This window comes from Ahaetulla prasina, chromosome 1, assembly GCF_028640845.1.
Source record: "Ahaetulla prasina isolate Xishuangbanna chromosome 1, ASM2864084v1, whole genome shotgun sequence".
Lineage (NCBI taxonomy): Eukaryota > Metazoa > Chordata > Lepidosauria > Squamata > Colubridae > Ahaetulla > Ahaetulla prasina.
The window spans coordinates 5274171-5292975 of NC_080539.1; the positions used below are offsets into that span (position 1 = coordinate 5274171).

The 18805-nt window shown below is 43.0% G+C and overlaps 1 protein-coding gene across 1 annotated transcript in view; it reads left to right on the plus strand.

Moving 5' to 3' along the window:
* NXN (nucleoredoxin) overlaps positions 1 to 18805 on the plus strand; it is a 102203-nt gene that overhangs the window by 45849 nt on the left and 37549 nt on the right. Inside the window, exon 2 of the mRNA XM_058164044.1 lies at positions 17613 to 17730. Within this exon, the coding sequence (XP_058020027.1) occupies positions 17613 to 17730 (118 nt within the window). The remainder of the gene's footprint in view (positions 1 to 17612; positions 17731 to 18805) is intronic.

The following is an 18805-nucleotide window of genomic DNA, read 5'->3' on the forward strand; positions in this document are numbered from 1 at the left end:
CCTTTCCTTCTCTTCTTTTCCTTAGCTCTTTCTTTTCTCTTCCTTCCCTTCCCTCATCCTTTCCTTTCCATTCCTTTCCTTTCCTTTCCTTTCCATTCCTTTCCATTCCTTCCCTCTTCTTCCTTTCCTTCCTTCTCTCTTCTTTTCCTTAGCTCTTTCTTTTCTCTTCCTTCCTTCCTTTCCTTCCTTCCTTCCCTTCCTTTCCTTTCCTTCCTTCCTCTCTTCTTTTCCTTCCTTCCCTCTTCCTTCCTCTCTTCCTTCCTTCCTTCCTTCCTTCCTTCCTTTCCTTTCTTCCTTTCCTTTCTTCCTTCCTCTCTTCCTTCTCTTCTTCCTTCCTTCCTTCCTTCCTCCTTCCTTTCCTTTTCATTCCTTCCTTCCTTCCTTCTCTTCTTTTCCTTAGCTCTTCTTTCTCTTCTTTTCTCTTCCTTCCTTCCTCTTCCTTCCTTCCTCTTCCTCCCTTCCTTTCCTTTTCTTTCCTTTTCATTCCTTTCCTTTCCTTTCCTTTCCTTTCCTTCTCTCTTCTTTTCCTTAGCTCTTTCTTTTCTCTTCCTTCCCTTCCCTCATCCTTTCCTTTCCTTTCCTTTCCTTTCCTTTCCTTTCCTTTCCTTTCCTTTTCATTCCTTTCCTTTCCTTTCCTTCTCTCTTCTTTTCCTTAGCTCTTTCTTTTCTGTTCCTTCCCTTCCCCTTTCCTTTCCTTTCCTTTTCATTCCTTTCCTTTCCTTTCCTTCTCTCTTCTTTTCCTTAGCTCTTTCTTTTCTCTTCTTCCTTCCCTCTTCCTTCCTTTCCATTCCTTCCTTCCTTCCTTTCCATTCCTTTCCATTCCTTCCTCTTCTTCCTTCCTTCCTTCTCTCTTCTTTTCCTTAGCTCTTTCTTTTCTCTTCCTTCCTTCCCTCTTCCTTTTCTTTCCTTTCCATTCCTTCCTTCCTTTCCATTCCTTTCCATTCCTTCCCTCTTCTTTTCCTTCCTTCTCTCTTCTTTTCCTTAGCTCTTTCTTTTCTCTTCCTTCCTTCCCTTCCTTTTCTTCCTTCCATTCCTTCCTTCTTCCTTCCTTCCTTCCTTCCTTTCCATTCCTTTCCATTCCTTCCTCTTCTTCCTTCCTTCCTTCCTTCTCTCTTCTTTTCCTTAGCTCTTTCTTTTCTCTTCCTTCCTTCCTTGTCCTTTCCTTCCTTCCTTCCTTCCTTCCTTCCTTCTCTCTTCTTTTCCTTAGCTCTTTCTTTTCTCTTCCTTCCTTCCCTCATCCTTTCCTTCCTTCCTTTCCATTCCTTTCCATTCCTTCCTCTTCTTCCTTCCTTCCTTCTCTCTTCTTTTCCTTAGCTCTTTCTTTTCTCTTCCTTCCTTCCTTGTCCTTTCCTTCCTTCCCTTCCTTCCTTCCTTCCTTCCTTCTCTCTTCTTTTCCTTAGCTCTTTCTTTTCTCTTCTTCCTTCCCTCTTCCTTCCTTTCCATTCCTTCCTTCCTTCCTTTCCATTCCTTTCCATTCCTTCCCTCTTCTTCCTTTCCTTTCCTTCTCTCTTCTTTTCCTTAGCTCTTTCTTTTCTCTTCCTTCCCTTCCCTCTTCCTTTTCTTTCCTTTCCATTCCTTTCCTTTCCTTTCCATTCCTTTCCATTCCTTCCCTCTTCTTCCTTTCCTTTCCTTCTCTCTTCTTTTCCTTAGCTCTTTCTTTTCTCTTCCTTCCCTCCCCTCTTCCTTTTCTTTCCTTTCCATTCCTTTCCTTTCCTTTCCTTTCCATTCCTTTCCATTCCTTCCTCTTCTTCCTTCCTTCCTTCTCTTCTTTTCCTTAGCTCTTTCTTTTCTGTTCCTTCCTTCCTCTTCCTTTTCTTTCCTTCCTTCCTTTCCATTCCTTTCCATTCCTTCCTCTTCTTCCTTCCTTCCTTCCTTCTCTCTTCTTTTCCTTAGCTCTTTCTTTTCTCTTCCTTCCCTTCCTTGTCCTTTCCTTCCTTTCCTTCCTTCCTTCCTTCCTTCTCTCTTTCCTTAGCTCTTTCTTTTCTCTTCCTTCCCTTCCCTCATCCTTTCCTTCCTTCCTTTCCATTCCTTTCCATTCCTTCCTCTTCTTCCTTCCTTCCTTCTCTTCTTTTCCTTCCTTCCTTCTCTTCCTTCCTTCCTTCCTTCTCTCTTCTTTTCCTTAGCTCTTTCTTTTCTGTTCCTTCCTTCCTCTTCCTTCCTTCCTTCCTTCCTTCCTTCCTTTTCATTCCTTCCTTCCTTCCTTCTCTCTTCTTTTCCTTAGCTCTTTCTTTTCTGTTCCTTCCCTTCCTTCCTTTTCATTCCTTCCTTCTCTTTCTTCTTTTCCTTAGCTCTTTCTTTTCTCTTCCTTCCTTCCCTCATCCTTTCCTTTCCATTCCTTTCCATTCCTTTCCTCTTCTTCCTTTCCTTTCCTTCTCTCTTCTTTTCCTTAGCTCTTTCTTTTCTCTTCCTTCCCTTCCCTTGTCCTTTCCTTTCCTTCCCTTTCCTTTCCTTTCCTTTCCTTCTCTCTTCTTTTCCTTAGCTCTTTCTTTTCTCTTCCTTCCCTTCCCTCATCCTTTCCTTTCCATTCTTGCCACGGTTGTTCAGTGAGTTGCTGCCATTATTAAGTCACAGGATTGTTCAGCCAATCTAGCTTCCCCATTGACTTTGCCTTGTCAGAAGGTCACAAAAAGGGATCACGTGACCCTGGGGAATTGCAACCGTCATAAATATGAGTCGGTTTGCCAAGTGTCTGAATTTTGATCATGTGACCATTGGGCTTGTTGCAAGGGTTGTAAGTGTGAAATTGGTCATAAGTCACTTTTTCCAGTGTCATTGTATCTTTGAACCGTCACTAAGTGAATGGTTGTAAGTCAAGAACTTCCTGTAATGGCTAAAGAACGCTCAGCATACAGGTAGTTCTTGGCCGACAGCAGTTCGTTTAGTGACCGTTCAAAGTTACAACGGTGCTGGAAAAAAGTGACTTGTGACCTTTTTTCACAGTTACGACCACTGCAGCATCTCTGTGGCCACGTGATCAAAAGTCAGATGCTTGGCAAACTGACTCATATTTATGACGTGATCGATCCCCTTTTGCGACCTTCTAACAAGCAAAATCAACGGGGAAGCCAGATTCACCTAACAACCGTGTGGTTTTCTTTAAAAAAAAACTGCAGCCATTCGCTTAACGACGGTGGCAAGAAAGGTGTGTAAAATGGGCCAAGGCTCACTTAACAACTGTCTTGCTTAGCAATGGAAATCCTCAGCTCAATTGTGGTCGTAAATCGAGGATTACCTGTATTCGTCATTTTAATTTTCGTAGATGGGTGTGCCAGGAGTTGCTCGCCAATCCCCTGGAGTTAAATCCATTCATCTTCTGAATAATTAAGCAAAGAAGCTCCTATTTTTTATTTTACTTTTTTAATTTTATTTTTTTGCAGCTTGCAAACAACTTGTAGGTTAATTTGCCATAACTGGCACGCATCGTGGTGTTGGTTTCCAACTCTGATCCAATCATCAAAGCTGGAGAACGGCTGGAATTTTGACACACACAGCAGAACAAGTTGTAACCTACCAAACGCAGCGGGTGTTCCTCTGAGTAAACATGTCCAGACTATAAATCTAAAGGGTTTTTTTTTCTTCTTCTTTTTCTTCGTCTTCTGCTGGTTTTTTTGCTTTTTCACCTGCTGCCAGAGTTCTCACACCTTGAAATGCCTTTATTGTCCTCATGAGGACTAGAAACCTCCCCTCTGTTTTAACATTTCGTTCCTGGCGACATGACACGTCAACAGTACATCATTTTATAAAAATTCCTCTTTACATTATATAGTGTACATTTCAATCTTTGCAACCACATATTTTCCCACGGTTCCATCTGTATGTTATAACCATTTTTTTTTTAATCCCACTTTATTATACATATATTTATTTATTTATTCGCTCATTCCGTTTGTTTAGTTTCTATAGCTGGCCATCTCGGTCCGTTGAGTCTAGGCGGCTTACAGTTCTAAAATTAAAAACGATTTAAGGCAATAAAAACATTTGAAACGATAAAAAAAATATTCTTCTGTTTTCAATTTTAATAAAAGTTTATGCGTTTTTAGCAATTACATGCTTAGCATTGGTACACAAACCCAGTCTTATAGAGTTCAAAACCATAAATTCTTTTGGTTGGTTTAAAACTTTATAATAATTACAAAACAGAGATCCATTAGGAACAAGATTCGTCTCTCATTAGTTCTTTTGTTTCGATTTCATATTCCTCTCGACAAAATTCTAGCATTTCCAAATAAATGCAAAATTTTAGCATCTCCAAATAAATGTAAACTCCTGATAAACGAAAAATTCTCGCATCTCACAGTACATGCAGAACTGTAGCATCTCCTGATAAATTCAAAATTCTAGCATCTCGCACTAAAATTTTAGCATGTCCTGATAAATTCAAAATTCTAGCATCTCCCAATAAATGCAAAATTCTGGCATTTCACACTGTGCAAAATTCTAGCATTTCATACTAAGTGCAAAATTTTAGCATCTCCTGATAAATTCAAAATTCTACCATCTCCAAATAAATTTAAACTCCTGATAATCACTAAATTCTAGCATCTATTTATTTATTTATTTATTTAATTAGATTTTTATACCGCCCTTCTGCCGAAGGACTCAGGGCGGTGTACAGCCAAATAATAAAAACCCCGCAATATACACATTAAAACAGAAACTTAAAACCAAGCATATTACATAAATGGCCGAAATTTAAAACAATTTAAAACCCTAAAATTCATAAATAACCCCAATTAAAATTTAATAAAACTTTTAAGCCAGTCCCGCTTCAATAAATAAATGCGTTTTCATCTCACAGTAAATGCAGAATTCCAGCATCTCGCACTAAATGCAAAATCCTAGCATCTCACACTTAAATGTTAGCATCTCCTGATAAATTCAAAATTCTAGCATCCCCCAATAAATTCAAAATTCTAGCATCTCACAACACAGTAAGTTCTTTTTTTAAAAAAATTCGAAACAAAATGTGGCTTGCTCAGAATTCCAAAGTATTGAAGCTCTTGGCCATTTCTGTTATTGTTTTTTATTTCCCAATTCTGAAACCGGATTCCTTCCCCTCCAATTTCCTTGGATCCGAGCGCGTCCCCCTCCGCTTTGCGCTGCGCGGTTTTGTCAAGGATACGGCAGAAATATCTGGCGAAAACTTAATAAGGGGATTAGCTACAGAATCCTCTTCTGATTAGGAGTTGCTTTTGAAACCTCAGCTATGCGCCTCTCCCTTTCTTTTGTGCGAACTAAAATTAAACGGGGAGATTGCCTTCTCTCCATGGGGGATGCGCGGGCCTTAAGGGACGAAGGGATTTCCCGGGAATTAATTTTTTTCAGGATTTTTGGCGCTCCCGTCCCGTTTATGTTTGAAGAAGCTTCTGCTAAAAGACCTGGAAGAGATTGAATTAATTTTTTTTTAAATGTTCCCCATCTGTTTGAGAAATACAGAGTGTGGTGCAGGTTGGGGTGTGTCCTTCTGTGTGTGTGTATGAGAGAGAGAGAGAGAGAGAGAGAGAGTGAAGGCCAGACAAAATGATTTGGAAAGGGAGGGTGTCCTGTGAAGATACAGATAGTCCTCGACTTACGACTCTAATGGAGGCTGGAATATTTCCTCCATATGCAATGATGATTGAAGGTTGGGAAATCCACAGGACCAACCTAGTTTTACGGAAAAAATGTTTGCAGCGGTCATTAAGTGAACACTGAAGTCAATCAGGTGGGTTCAAGTTAAAAGAAGTCCTCGATTTAGAACAGTTCATTTAGAATAGAATAGAATAGAATAGAATAGAATAGAATAGAATAGAATAGAATAGAATAGAATAGAATAGAATAGAATAGAATAGAACAATAGATTCAAACTTAATGTCAACCGCTTCAAACTTGATTGCAGAAAATATGACTTCTGTAACAGAGTTGTTAACGCTTGGAACTCCTTATCTGACTCTATAGTCTCTACTCAAAATCCCAAAATCTTCAACCAAAAACTGTCTACTATTGACCTCACCCCATTCCTAAGAGGACTATAAGGGGCGTGCATAAGAGCACAAAAGTGCCTACCGTTCCTGTCCTATTGTTCCCTTCATTATATCAAATTAACATAGCTGTTGCATACTTTTGCTTATATATATATATATATTTCTTTTATGATGTGTTGTTTTTTATTTCCCAATTCTGAAACCGGATTGCTTCCCCTCCAATTTCCTTGGATCTGAGCGCGTCCCCCTCCGTTTTGCGCTGCGCGGTTTTGTCAAGGATACGGCAGAAATATCTGGCGAAAACTTAATAAGGGGATTAGCTACAGAATCCTCTTCTGATTAGGAGTTGCTTTTGAAACCTCAGCTATGCGCCTCTCCCTTTCTTTTGTGCGAACTAAAATTAAACGGGGAGATTGCCTTCTCTCCATGGGGGGTGCGCGGGCCTTAAGGGACGAAGGGATTTCCCGGGGAATTAATTTTTTTCAGGATTTTTGGCGCTCCCGTCCCGTTTATGTTTGAAGAAGCTTCTGCTAAAAGACCTGGAAGAGATTGAATTAATTTTTTTTTAAATGTTCCCCATCTGTTTGAGAAATACAGAGTGTGGTGCAGGTTGGGGTGTGTCCTTCTGTGTGTGTGTATGAGAGAGAGAGAGAGAGAGAGAGTGTGTGAAGGCCAGACAAAATGATTTGGAAAGGGAGGGTGTCCTGTGAAGATACAAATAGTCCTCGACTTACGACTCTAATGGAGGCTGGAATATTTCCTCCATATGCAATGATGATTGAAGGTTGGGAAATCCACAGGACCAACCTAGTTTTACGGAAAAAATGTTTGCAGCGGTCATTAAGTGAACACTGAAGTCAATCAGGTGGGTTCAAGTTAAAAGAAGTCCTCGATTTAGAACAGTTCATTTAGAATAGAATAGAATAGAATAGAATAGAATAGAATAGAATAGAATAGAATAGAATAGAATAGAATAGAATAGAATAGAATAGAACAATAGATTCAAACTTAATGTCAACCGCTTCAAACTTGATTGCAGAAAATATGACTTCTGTAACAGAGTTGTTAACGCTTGGAACTCATTATCTGACTCTATAGTCTCTACTCAAAATCCCAAAATCTTCAACCAAAAACTGTCTACTATTGACCTCACCCCATTCCTAAGAGGACTATAAGGGGCGTGCATAAGAGCACAAAAGTGCCTACCCCTGTCCTATTGTTCCCTTCATTATATCAAATTAACATAGCTGTTGCATACTTTTGTTTATATATATATATATATTTCTTTTATGATGTGTTGTTTTTTTTATGTCGATGTTTGTGTATACTGTTGTGACAAACTGAAATAAATAAAATAAATAAAATAAATAGAATAGGATAGGATAGGATAGAATAGAATAGAATAGAATAAAATAGAACAGAACAGAATAAAATAGAATAGAATTTTTATTGGCCAAGTGTGATTGGACACACAAGGAATTTGTCTTTGGTGCAATGCTGTCAATGTACATAAAAGAAAAGATACGCTCGTCAAGAATCATAAGGTACAACACTTAATGATGGTCATAGGGAAATTTATATTGACTAATATAAATCTTAAAGATACCAGTAACAAGGTTACAGTCATACAGTCCTTAGTGGAAGGAGATGGGAGGTGGGAACTATGAGAAGATTAATAGTAGTGCAGATTCAGTAAATAGTCTGACAGTGTTGAGGGAATTCTTTGTTTAGCAGAGTGATGGCCTTCGGGGAAAAACTGTTCTTGTGTCTAGTTGTTCTGGTGTGCAGTGCTCTATAGCGTCGTTTTGAGGGCAGGAGTTGAAACAGTTTATGTCCAGGATGCGAGGGGTCTGTAGATATTTTCACAGCCCTCTTTTTGACTCGTGCACTAGTGACCATTTGAAGATATAACGGCCCTGAAAAAAAAGTGACTTCTGACCAGTTTACACGCTTATGACCGTGGTAAGCATTCCCCTGGTCATGTGATCAAAATTTGGATGCCTGGCAACTGGCATGTACTTACGACGGTTGCAGTGCGATCCCCTTTTGCAACCTTCTGACAAGCACACTCAAAGGTGGGGAGAGAGATTCACTTAACAGGTTCCTAGAGCCGTGATGACACGGTGGTTAGAAGGCAGTATTGCAGGATAACTCTGCCCATTGCCAGGAGTTCGATCCTGACCAGATCAAGGTTGACTCAGCCTTCCATCCTTCCGAGGCTGGTCAAATGAGGATCCAGATTGTTGGGGGCAAGATGCGGACTCTGTAAGCTGCTTACAAAGGGCTGTGAAGCGGTATATAAGTGTAAGTGATATTCCTTGGGAGGGAGGGAGGGAAGGAAGGAAGGAAGGAAGGAAGGAAGGAAGGAAGGAAGGAAGGAAGGAAGGAAGGAAGGAAGGAAGGAAGGAATTAATTCATAGTGGCACAGTGGTTACAATGCAGTATTTATTGCAGGCTAAACTCTGTCCACAGCAATGGTAAAATCCAATTTTTTTTAGTACTGGTTCTGTGGGTGTGGCTTGGTGGGCGTGCTGTGGCTTGGTGGGCGTGGCTTGGTGGGCGTGGCAGGGGAAGGGTACTACAAAATCTCCATTCCCACCCCACTCTGGGGCCAGCCAGAGGTGGTATTTGGCAGTTCTCCGAACTGCTCAAAAGTTCCACTACCGGTTCTCCAGAACCTGCTGGATTTCACCCCTGGTCCACAGTCAGGAAGTTCGATCCTAACTGGATCAAGGTTGACCCAACCTTCCATCCTTCCGAGGCGGGTAAAATGAGGACCCAGATTGTTGGGGGCCATAGGCTGACTCTGTAAAGTAGTATCTAAGTGCTATTGTTACTGTGAAGTAGTTCCAAGTGCTATTGTTACTGTGAAGTAGAATCTAAGTGCTATTGCTACTAACTGAACTGCATCGATTTCACTTAACAACTGTGGCAAGAAAGGTCGTAAAATGGAGCAAAACTCACTTAACAATGGATTTGGGGCTCCGTCGTGGCCGTAAGTCAAAAACTATCTGTATCTTAGTGTTTTTTTTCCTTTCTTTTTAAGGTATTCGGATAAACCTTAGTGGGTATTTCTGAAACTTGCGGATGAATTAAAGCCGAGATTCCCGACCCGTTTCTTGCATTCGTGCAAGGTTGCCTTAACAACCTTCATAATATCCTTTTGTGTCCTGGCCAGGCCAAAGATTGGACATGGGTTGCATTGGATCCGGGCCAAAATTCTGGCTGATTTTGGCTGCCACCCAAAATCTCAGGTGGGAGGCCACTGGATGTGAAACAGGATGGCCATTTGGATTATGTCCAGGATGGCTGGACCGCATCGTGCCGCTCCGTATCCAATCATCTGACCCGGATCCCTGTGGTTTTACCATGGTGCTAGTCCATCCTTTTTCCCCCTCTTCTAAGGATGGAATTTGGGGCGACCCCCAGGCCTCGTTTTGCAACACCCCCACCACCCCCAAATCCGTTCTTCTGTGGTCAAGCCAAAGGAGCATCTTTTTGGCTGCTGCATTCCACTTTAATTGGCTAACGGCTCTCTGTTTGCTTTGGATTTGTTATGACAAAATACGATGGATTTTTCCTGGCCGTTGTCAGCTGCCGGATGCTCTCCAAACAAATCAAGGGATAGGAGCCAAGCGTGCATCGCCAAATGTGATTAGGCGCACACAAAATGGGCGAGATCGGGGGGGGGGGAGGACACGACACGCTCGGCGGAGGGGTAGTTTTCTTGTTTTGGGGGTGTTTGCAATCGGCTGTTTGTCCATAGTTTTGGAAGAGTTTGTGGTTCTCTGCCAGGAGAAACGGCAGAACCCCCTTCTTCCATATTTCCCGTGTGAGATGCACGGACAACCCAAATTGCCCTGCTGGGCTTTTGTGTCTTCTTTGAATTTCAGCGTTGCCAAAAGCGTTCGAAGGACCAACGTCTTGGCCCAGAAAGCAGGGAGTTGGCAGGCTCTCTGCGGCAGGCCCGTTTTCCTCAATTAAGCATTATTTCAAGGGAAATTAGAGTCTCTGAGGCCATGTGGATTTTCCTTTCATCTAAGCACAGGAACGCCTTCCGGGCAGTTTGGCAGCTTGGAGGTGGGTGGATTCAGCTCCCAGAATTCCCCAGTTGGCAGGTTTTAATATGGATGGATTTCCACTGCCAGAATTCCCCTGCTTGCATGCTTTAAGAGGGGTGGACTTCCACTCCCAGAATCCCCCAGCCAGCATTCTTTAAGATGGATGGACTTCCACTCCCAGAATCCCCCAGCCAGCATACTTGAGAAGGGGTGGATGTCCACTCCCAGAATCCCCCAGCCAGCATTCTTTAAGATGGATGGACTTCCACTCCCAGAATCCCCCAGCCAGCCTGCTTTAAGAGGGGTGGACTTCCACTCCCAGAATCCCCCAGCCAGCCTGCTTTAAGATGAGTGGACTTCCACTCCCAGAATCCCCCAGCCAGCATACTTGAAAAGGGGTAAACTTCAATTCCCAGAAGTCCCCAGCTGGCTTGCATCTTAGAGCATGCTATCTTGAGAATTCTGGGGAAAAGTTCTTGCTTTTTTTTTAAAAAAAATAGTATGAACAACATTCTATGTTTTGCTTTTGGCAGATGTTAAGGTGGTAGACCAATATCTTACATTAAAACAGGTACGTTTTTTAAAAAGTCCATTGCAATCAAACAGACTGAGAATTGCTAACACTACCAGGTTAAGCCTATTTTAGCCCATTTTTCTTTAAAAAAACAAAAACAAAACCTCTTTTATGTCTCATCGGAGAACCATGATCATAAACCTATCAGAGCAGGAAGGTCGAAAGTCAAATCATCTGTGGGCGTGCAACCGTTTCGCCCTCTCCCTGTTGTATTCCCGCCTGCTGGGCTGTTGAAAGGCGTTCGTGTGATGGATCATCTTCGGCCTTGCGTTCTTTTTTTTTTAATCTGGTTTGCAAAAAATCAGTGGGGGAGCCAGATTCACTTAGCAACCCTCTGATTCACTTAACAACCGTGGCAAGAAACGGTTGCAAAACTCCCAACTTTTAACAAACTTTTCACTTAGCCACCGAAATGTTTTTGGGCTCCGTGGCGGTGGTTGTAAATCAAGGATTCCCTGCAGTAACGTTTTTTTTCTGAGTCAACCTCTCGGTCATTCGTTCCTTTCAGTTAGCGTTGGTTGCGTTTGTGTTCCTCTTCTCCTTTTTGCTGGCAAAATCGTCTTTTCGTTTCCCGAGACGGCCCTCGGCTTCCCGCGTGTCGGATCTCATGCCACATCGGTTCAGCTGTAACCCGAGGACGAAGCCCCTCGGTTTGTCGGCCTGCCAGAAAAGCTGACGCAATCCAAACCACGCACTTGAGGCTCTTCTGGAAGGTGCAGGCCAAACAAACAGGAGGATTTGGCCGGTTTGAAGCAGACACTCGGCGGAGAGAGTTTGCAAATAGATCTTCTTGGGCCGCCTCCAGAGGCCTGCGTGCTCTTCGCGATCGGAGGCTTGCCAGTGAGCGAGCGAGCTAGCGTCTTCAGTTGAATGGCTGCAGCCGAAGGGTTTCCGATTTGAACGGCTGAATGAGCCGGCCAGCGGGGCGGTTAAACGGCGGCGGGAGAGACAGACTTTCGTTCGACGCGGTAGCGCCATCGCCGTTCTGCGCGTTGTGGGTTTTTACGATGGAAGGAGAATATTTGGAGCTCAGGGTTGAACTGTGGTGGGGGGTTGGGGACTCTCTGAGGTGGTGTTGTGACCCAGGCCCAAGTAGGTAGGAGGAAACTCAGTCAGTGTAAAAACAAACAAACTTTATTCGAACAGCTGAGAATTCACTCATTCCCAGTGTAGTCCAAGTAAATTAAAGCAAATTCCTCCCAAGACAAATTCCTCAGTCCTATCACCAACCTTGGTCCAATTAGGCCAACTGCCAAAGGCCTTTCTTGGCAAACGTTCAGAAGACACCGATATGAAACAAATGCAAAAAGACGAAGCTATCAACGTTGTTTTCCGGCAAAGAGCCCAAACGCCATTGCTGGTCTTTGAAGCCTTATGGGAGGGGCCGATCATCTCTTGGCCTTACTCCCGAGTTGTCCTCTTTGCTTGAGCTGCTCTTGCCTTCTGGCAGCTCTTCTCATGCGTGCGCTAGGAACAGGCTCCTCCTGTTCCTCTGCCTCACTACTATCAGTCTGGAGACTCTGGAGTTTGTACCTCACTCCCCGATGGCCCTGGCCCCACATCCGCCTCCGACACAGAGCCCTTATCCGGGCCTTCCCCACCCTCCAGGACTGGCCCATGCTCTTCCTCAGCCTCATCGCTGTCCGACTCCGTTGCCAGCTCCTCAGGTGGGTGCTTTTCTTGTAGACGTTTCCTAACCTAACTAGGTAGCATTATCAGCGAGAGAGGGTGGTGGAGGAGGAGGAGGAGCATGCCTATGGGATTCTTGGTATTCTCTGTGCTTGGGTTTTGTTTCCCCCCCCAGACATTTCATGACCCAACTAGGTAGCATCATCAGTGCTAGAAGGGAGTGGGAATGGCAGAGGAGAAGGAGGAGAGGGGAGGACGACTGTGGGGGCCCTTGGTACTCTCAGAGTTCAGTAGTTTTCTTGCAGTCATTTCATGACCCAACTAGGTAACATCATCAGGGCTTATTTCTTGATCTGGTTTTAATTCTGGGGTTAATCTCTGCCTATCTGAGTATTGATTCAGCAATCAAGCCATGAACAATACTAGGAGCTACCAAGGACCCTCCCTCTGGCTAGTATGTAAACAGAGAACAAATCCAGCTCCCTTCTCCCTCCTTCTCCTTTCTGATGATGTTACCTAGTTTGGTCATGAAATGCCTGTAAGAAAAGCACCTAGCTCAGAGAACACCGAAGACCCTACAGTTCTTCTCCTCTTCCTCTTCCTCTTCCTCTTCCTCTCCTCTCCCCTCCTGCTCTTCCTCTTTCTCCTCCTCCTCCTCCTCACCATAAACCACCCTTCCCACTGATGATGTTACATAGTTGGGTCATGAAACGTCTGCAAGAAAGCCTTGAAACTCAAGAGAGCACTGAGGACCACACTGTCCTTCTCCTCCTCTTCTTTCCCCCTCCTCCTCTTCCTTTGTCTCCTCCTCCCCTCTTCCTTCTCCTCCTCACCATAAACCACCCTCCCTTCTAGCAGTGATGAAGTTATCTAGTTGGGTCATGAAAGGCCTGCAAGAAAATCACCAAGCTCAGAGAGCACTAAGGATCCCACAGTCCTCCTCCTCCTCCTTCTCCTTCTCCTCCTCCTCCTCCTCCCACTCCTCCTCCTCCTCCTCCTCCTCCTCTTCCCCTTGCTTCTCCTTCACAATCCCCACTCTTTTCTAGCACCAATGATGTTGCCTAGCTGGGTCATGAGAGGTCTGCAAGAAAACAGCCAAGCTCAGAGACCACCAAGGATCCCACAGTCCTCCTCCTCCTCCTCCCACTCCTCCTCCTCCTCCTCTTCCCCTTGCTTCTCCTTCACAATCACCACTCTTTTCTAGCACCAATGATGTTGCCTAGCTGGGTCATGAGAGGTCTGCAAGACAACCACCAAGCTCAGAGAGCACCAAGGACCCCACAGTTCTCCTCCTCTTCTCTGCAACCCCCTCTCCATTCTAGCACTGATGATGTTACCTAGTCGGGTCATGAAACGTCTGCAAGAAAACCACCAAGCTCAGAGAGGACCAAGGACCCTGCAGTCGCCCTCCTCTTCCTCCTCCTCCTCCTCCCCCCCCCCGGAAACCCCATTCCCTTCTAGCACTGACGGCATTGCCTAGTAGTTGGATAACAAAATGTTTGGCAGAAAGCCACCAAGCTTTGGAGAGCCCCAAGTTCACATTATTGAAAAAAAGATGAGGGTTTTTAAAACTACAGTTTGGTTTTTTTTTATTTGCATTTATATCCCGCCCTTCTCCGAAGACTCAGGGCGGCTTACACTATGTCAAGCAATAGTCTTCATCCTATTTGTATATTTATATACAAAGTCAACTTATTGCCCCCAACAATCTGGGTCCTCATTTTACCTACCTTATAAAGGATGGAAGGGCTGAGTCAACCTTGGGCCTGGTGGGACTCGAACCTGCAGTAATTGCAAGCAGCTGCTGTTAATAACAGACTGTCTTACCAGTCTGAGCCACCAGAGTCCCCTTTGGGGCACCATCTTGCCTTTTTATTTTTGACCACTCTTGGCTCATCCTTGGTTGCCTGACCGGTTGTCCAGCACCCTCTTCACAAAAAAAAACAAAAAAAAAAAGAGGACCAGGTTCTAAACTACCCAAAAGTTAACTCCGCTCAAATTTAACTGGAAAAAAAAAAGGGATGGAATTACTGGAAAAGCCGTTAACGGGACTGTCTTTCATCAACCCGTTTTATCGCATTAAGAATTTCGCTTCGCAGGAACTCTGCCGCCAGGCCTTTGAAACTGGGGTTGGGTTTTGTTTTGTTTTTTTTGCAAGTCTCTGGTATAAATGTTTAAATGTGGGGCAAATTAAAACAGCAGAGCCTTGCCAGTCTGGTATATTTTTTCCCAAACTACTGTGAAGAAAGACTAAATGCAAATACAGGAGGAGGGTGGAGGTTGAAAACTCAGGTGGTCCTCGACTTATGTACCGTTGAGACCAGAACTTCCTGTGTCTAAGCGAAGCTGTTGTTAAGTGAGTCCTATCCAATTTTACAGACTTTCTCCTGTGGTCGTTAAGCTGATCTAACTTTTCCCCCATTGAGGGTGTTTATTAGAAGCACCCTGAGACGGTCACAAAATAAGCATCACATAAACCCATTTGGATAAACTTGACGGAGAGATTTAAATCCAATGAGCTAATGGGAGTTAATTGGATTTTTATTGTTGTGATGTATATGTCTGTCTGTCTGTCTGTCTGTCTATCTATCTATCTAATCTATCTATCTATCTATCTATCTATCTATCTATCTATCTATCTATCTATCTATCTATCTATCATTCTATCTGTCTATCATTCTATCTATCTATCTATCTATCTATCTATCTATCTATCTATCTATCTATCATTCTATCTATCTATCTATCTATCTATCTATCTATCATTCTATCTGTCTATCTATCATTCTATCTATCTATCTATCCATCTATCCATCCATCTCTATCCCTATCTTTATCCCTATCTATCTATCTATCTATCTATCTATCCATCCATCCCTATCTATCCCTATCTATCTATCTATCTTTATCCATCTCTCTCTCTCTCTCTCTCTCCCCCCGGTATCTATTTATGCTATCTATCTATCTATCTATCTATCTATCTATCTATCTATCTATCTATCTATCTATCTATCTATCTATCTATCTATCTATCCATCCATCCATCCATCTCTATCCCTATCTTTATCCATATCTATCTATCTATCTATCTATCTATCTATCTATCTATCTATCTATCTATCTATCCATCCATCCATCCATCCATCCATCCATCCATATCTATCCCTATCTATCTATCTTTATCCATCTCTCTCTCTCTCTCTCTCTCTCTCTCTCTCTCCCCCATATCTATTTATGCTATCTATCTATCTATCTATCTATCTATCTATCTATCTATCTATCTATCTATCTATCTATCTATCATTCTATATCTGTCTATCTATCGTATCATTCTATCAATCTATCTATCTATCTATCATTCTATCTATCTGTCTATCTATCGTATCATTCTATCAATCTATCTATCTATCTATCTGAATGAAAACTTTCATGTACTTTTTGGGTTCAGGGTTTAAAATGAAAGGGTTTTTTTCCCCTCCCACTCCCTTTATATATAATATTTGAGTAGTTGTTAAAGTTTGTAAAATATCAAAAACTAGAAAAGGTGTTTTCTCCCTTTAGGGTGAAAAAAAAGTGAAATAATATAGGGAATTCTTTTAATGCAGATAGTCCTCTACTTACGACCACAGTTGAGCCCAACATTTCTGTTACTAAGTGAGAAGTTTTTAAAGCGAGTTTTGCCCCATTTTACGACTTTTCTTGCCACGTTTGTGAAGTGAGTCGATGCAATTGTTAAGTTAGCAACTTGGTTGTTAAGTGAATCTGGCTTCCCCATTGACTTGGCTTGTCAGAAGGTCGCAAAAGGGGATCACGTGACCCCGGGGTACCGCAACCGTCGTAAATGTGAATCAGTTGTCAAGCACCCGAATGTAAATCAACATGACCCTGGGGATGCTGCAAAGGTCGTAAGTGTGAAAAACGATCATAAGTCGCTTTTTTTCAGGGCCGTTGTAACTTTGAACGGTCACTAAACGAACTGCTGTTTGTCGAAGACTGTAGATTCTGGATTCGCTTTCAGAAATCAGTCCTCCTGCAACGAATAAAACGATTTAAGAGGAGCAAATTCTGCCTTCGCGCCCAGCGTGCCCTCAAAGCAACCTTCCTTCCTTCCTGAATAAAAATAAGATGCGGAATGCGTATTTTTTCCCCTTCTCGCTTCCTATTTTTGTAGCTACTCATTGTACATTCATTTAATCCGGTTATTGCAAAAGAATCCGGTGGCTGAATAAACCAGAGAGAGGTTTTATTTCAATTTTGTATGTGTGTGTTAAGCTGCATGAATTTAAGTCGTTGGCAATTTGTGGCTTTCTGGGTTTATTGGATCTCAACTCCCATCGTGCACAGTCGGGGGGGGCCTTGGGTTTTTTTTTTAATCCCACAGATTTGGAAGGGAAGCTGCCAATTCACCAAGCGGTCTGCAGAGAAGTAATTCTTAGAGCAATGCGAAGCTGCTTACTGTCTGAATTGTGAACCAAAGCCAGATTATAATCAAGCATTAGTTAGGTAGTCCTCGATTTACGACCAGGATTTTGGTTGTTAAGGGAGTTGCGCCTCATTGTACAACCTTTTTTGCCCTGGTTTTTAAAAATTAATCACCGCAGTTGTTAGGGGAATCAATCAAGCATTATATAGATGGTCCTTGAGTTACGACTAGAATGTCTGTTGCTAAGCCTGGCGGTTGTTAAGTGAGTTGCGCCTGATTTTACGACCATTTTTACCATGGTGGTGAAGTGAAATCAGTCCAGTTGTTAAGTGAATCAATCAAGCATTAATATATAGACAGTCCTCGACTTACGACTAAGCAAGGCGATTGCTAAGGGAGTTTTGCCTCCTTTTAGCAATCATTTTCGCCATATAATTAAGTGAATCGCTGCGGTTTGTTAAGCATTACGTAGTCCTCAACTTACGACCAAAATGTCTGTTACTAAGCATGGCGGTTGTTAAGTGAGTTGTGTCTGATTTTATGACTTTTTTTTGCTGGGGTTGTTAGGTAAATCTTTGTTAAGTGAATCGCCTGGTCGTTAAGCGAAACCCTCTCCATTTGATCATCGGAAACCGGCTGGGAAGGTCACAAATAGAGACCACGTGATCTCAGCTTGCTGCAACCCTTGTAAATATTGCCAAGTGCCCAAATTTCAGTCATGTGACTGAGGATTTTTTTTTTGGCTGCAATGGTCGTATGTGCGAGGATCGGTCGTAAGTCACTTTTTTTCAGCCTTGTTGTAACTTTCAAAACGGTCTCTAAACGAATGGTCGTCAGTGGAGGATGGCCTGCATGCAGATAATTTATTTCCCTGTGTTTTTGTTGTTGTTAATTGCATTTCAGGTTCCATCGTCTGTTTTTCATTCTCTTTTCTTTCTTTTGTTCTTTTTCTGCCCTGCCAGTTGAAACTGTGGAACAAATTCCGGGTTTCCAACATCCCCTCGCTGATATTTATAGATGCCAACACTGGGAAGGTGGTTTGTCGGAACGGCCTCTTGGTGATCCGAGATGACCCAGAAGGTAAGAGCATGTTCCTAGTTGGGCCAACATTCTTCCCCTCCATTTAGGTACAGAGGTACGGAACAATGGCCCCTTGTGGACTTCAACTCCCAGAATTCCTGAGACAGGGTGGAGAACAATGGCCCCTTTATGACTTGTGGACTTCAGCTCCCAGAATTCCTGAGACAGGATGGAGAACAATGACCCCTTTATGACTTGTGGACTTCAACTCCCAGAATTCCTGAGACAGGATGGAGAACAATGGCCCCTTTATGACTTGTGGACTTCAACTCCCAGAATTCCTGAGACAGGATGGAGAACAATGGTCCCTTTAGGACTTGCGGACTTCAACTCCCAGAATTCCTGAGACAGGATGGAGAACAATGGTCCCTTTATGACTTGTGGACTTCAACTCCCAGAATTCCTGAGACAGGATGGAGAACAATGGCCCTTTTATGACTTGCGGACTTCAACTCCCAGAATTCCTGAGACAGGATGGAGAACAATGGCCCCTTTATGACTTGTGGACTTCAGCTCCCAGAATTCCTGAGACAGGATGGAGAACAATGGCCCTTTTATGACTTGTGGACTTCAACTCCCAGAATTCCTAAGACAGGATCAACAGTGGCCTCTATACGACTTGTGGAATTCAGCTCCCAGAATTCCTAAGACAGAATGGAGAACAATGGCCCCTTTATGACTTTTGCACTTCAGCTCCCAGAATTCCTGAGACAGGATGAACAGTGGCCTCTTTATAATTTGTGGACTTCAACTCCCAGAATTCTGAGACAGGATGGGGAATGATGCCAGCCTATGGCTGGCTCAGGAATTCTGGGAGTTGAAGTCCACAAGCCATAAAGGGGCCATCGTTCTACACCCCTATTTTAGGATATCTTCCCGTTCTAACCAAAATTGCCATTTCCCCCATCATTCTTAGAGTTGGAGTCAGATGGATGTTTTATTTATTTTATATATTTATGTATTCCTGTCTTTATTATTTTTATAAATAACTCTCAAGGCAGCAAACATACTTCTAATGCTTCTTCCATCTGTTTTCCCCTCAACAACAACCCTGTGAGGTGGATTGTGCTGAGAG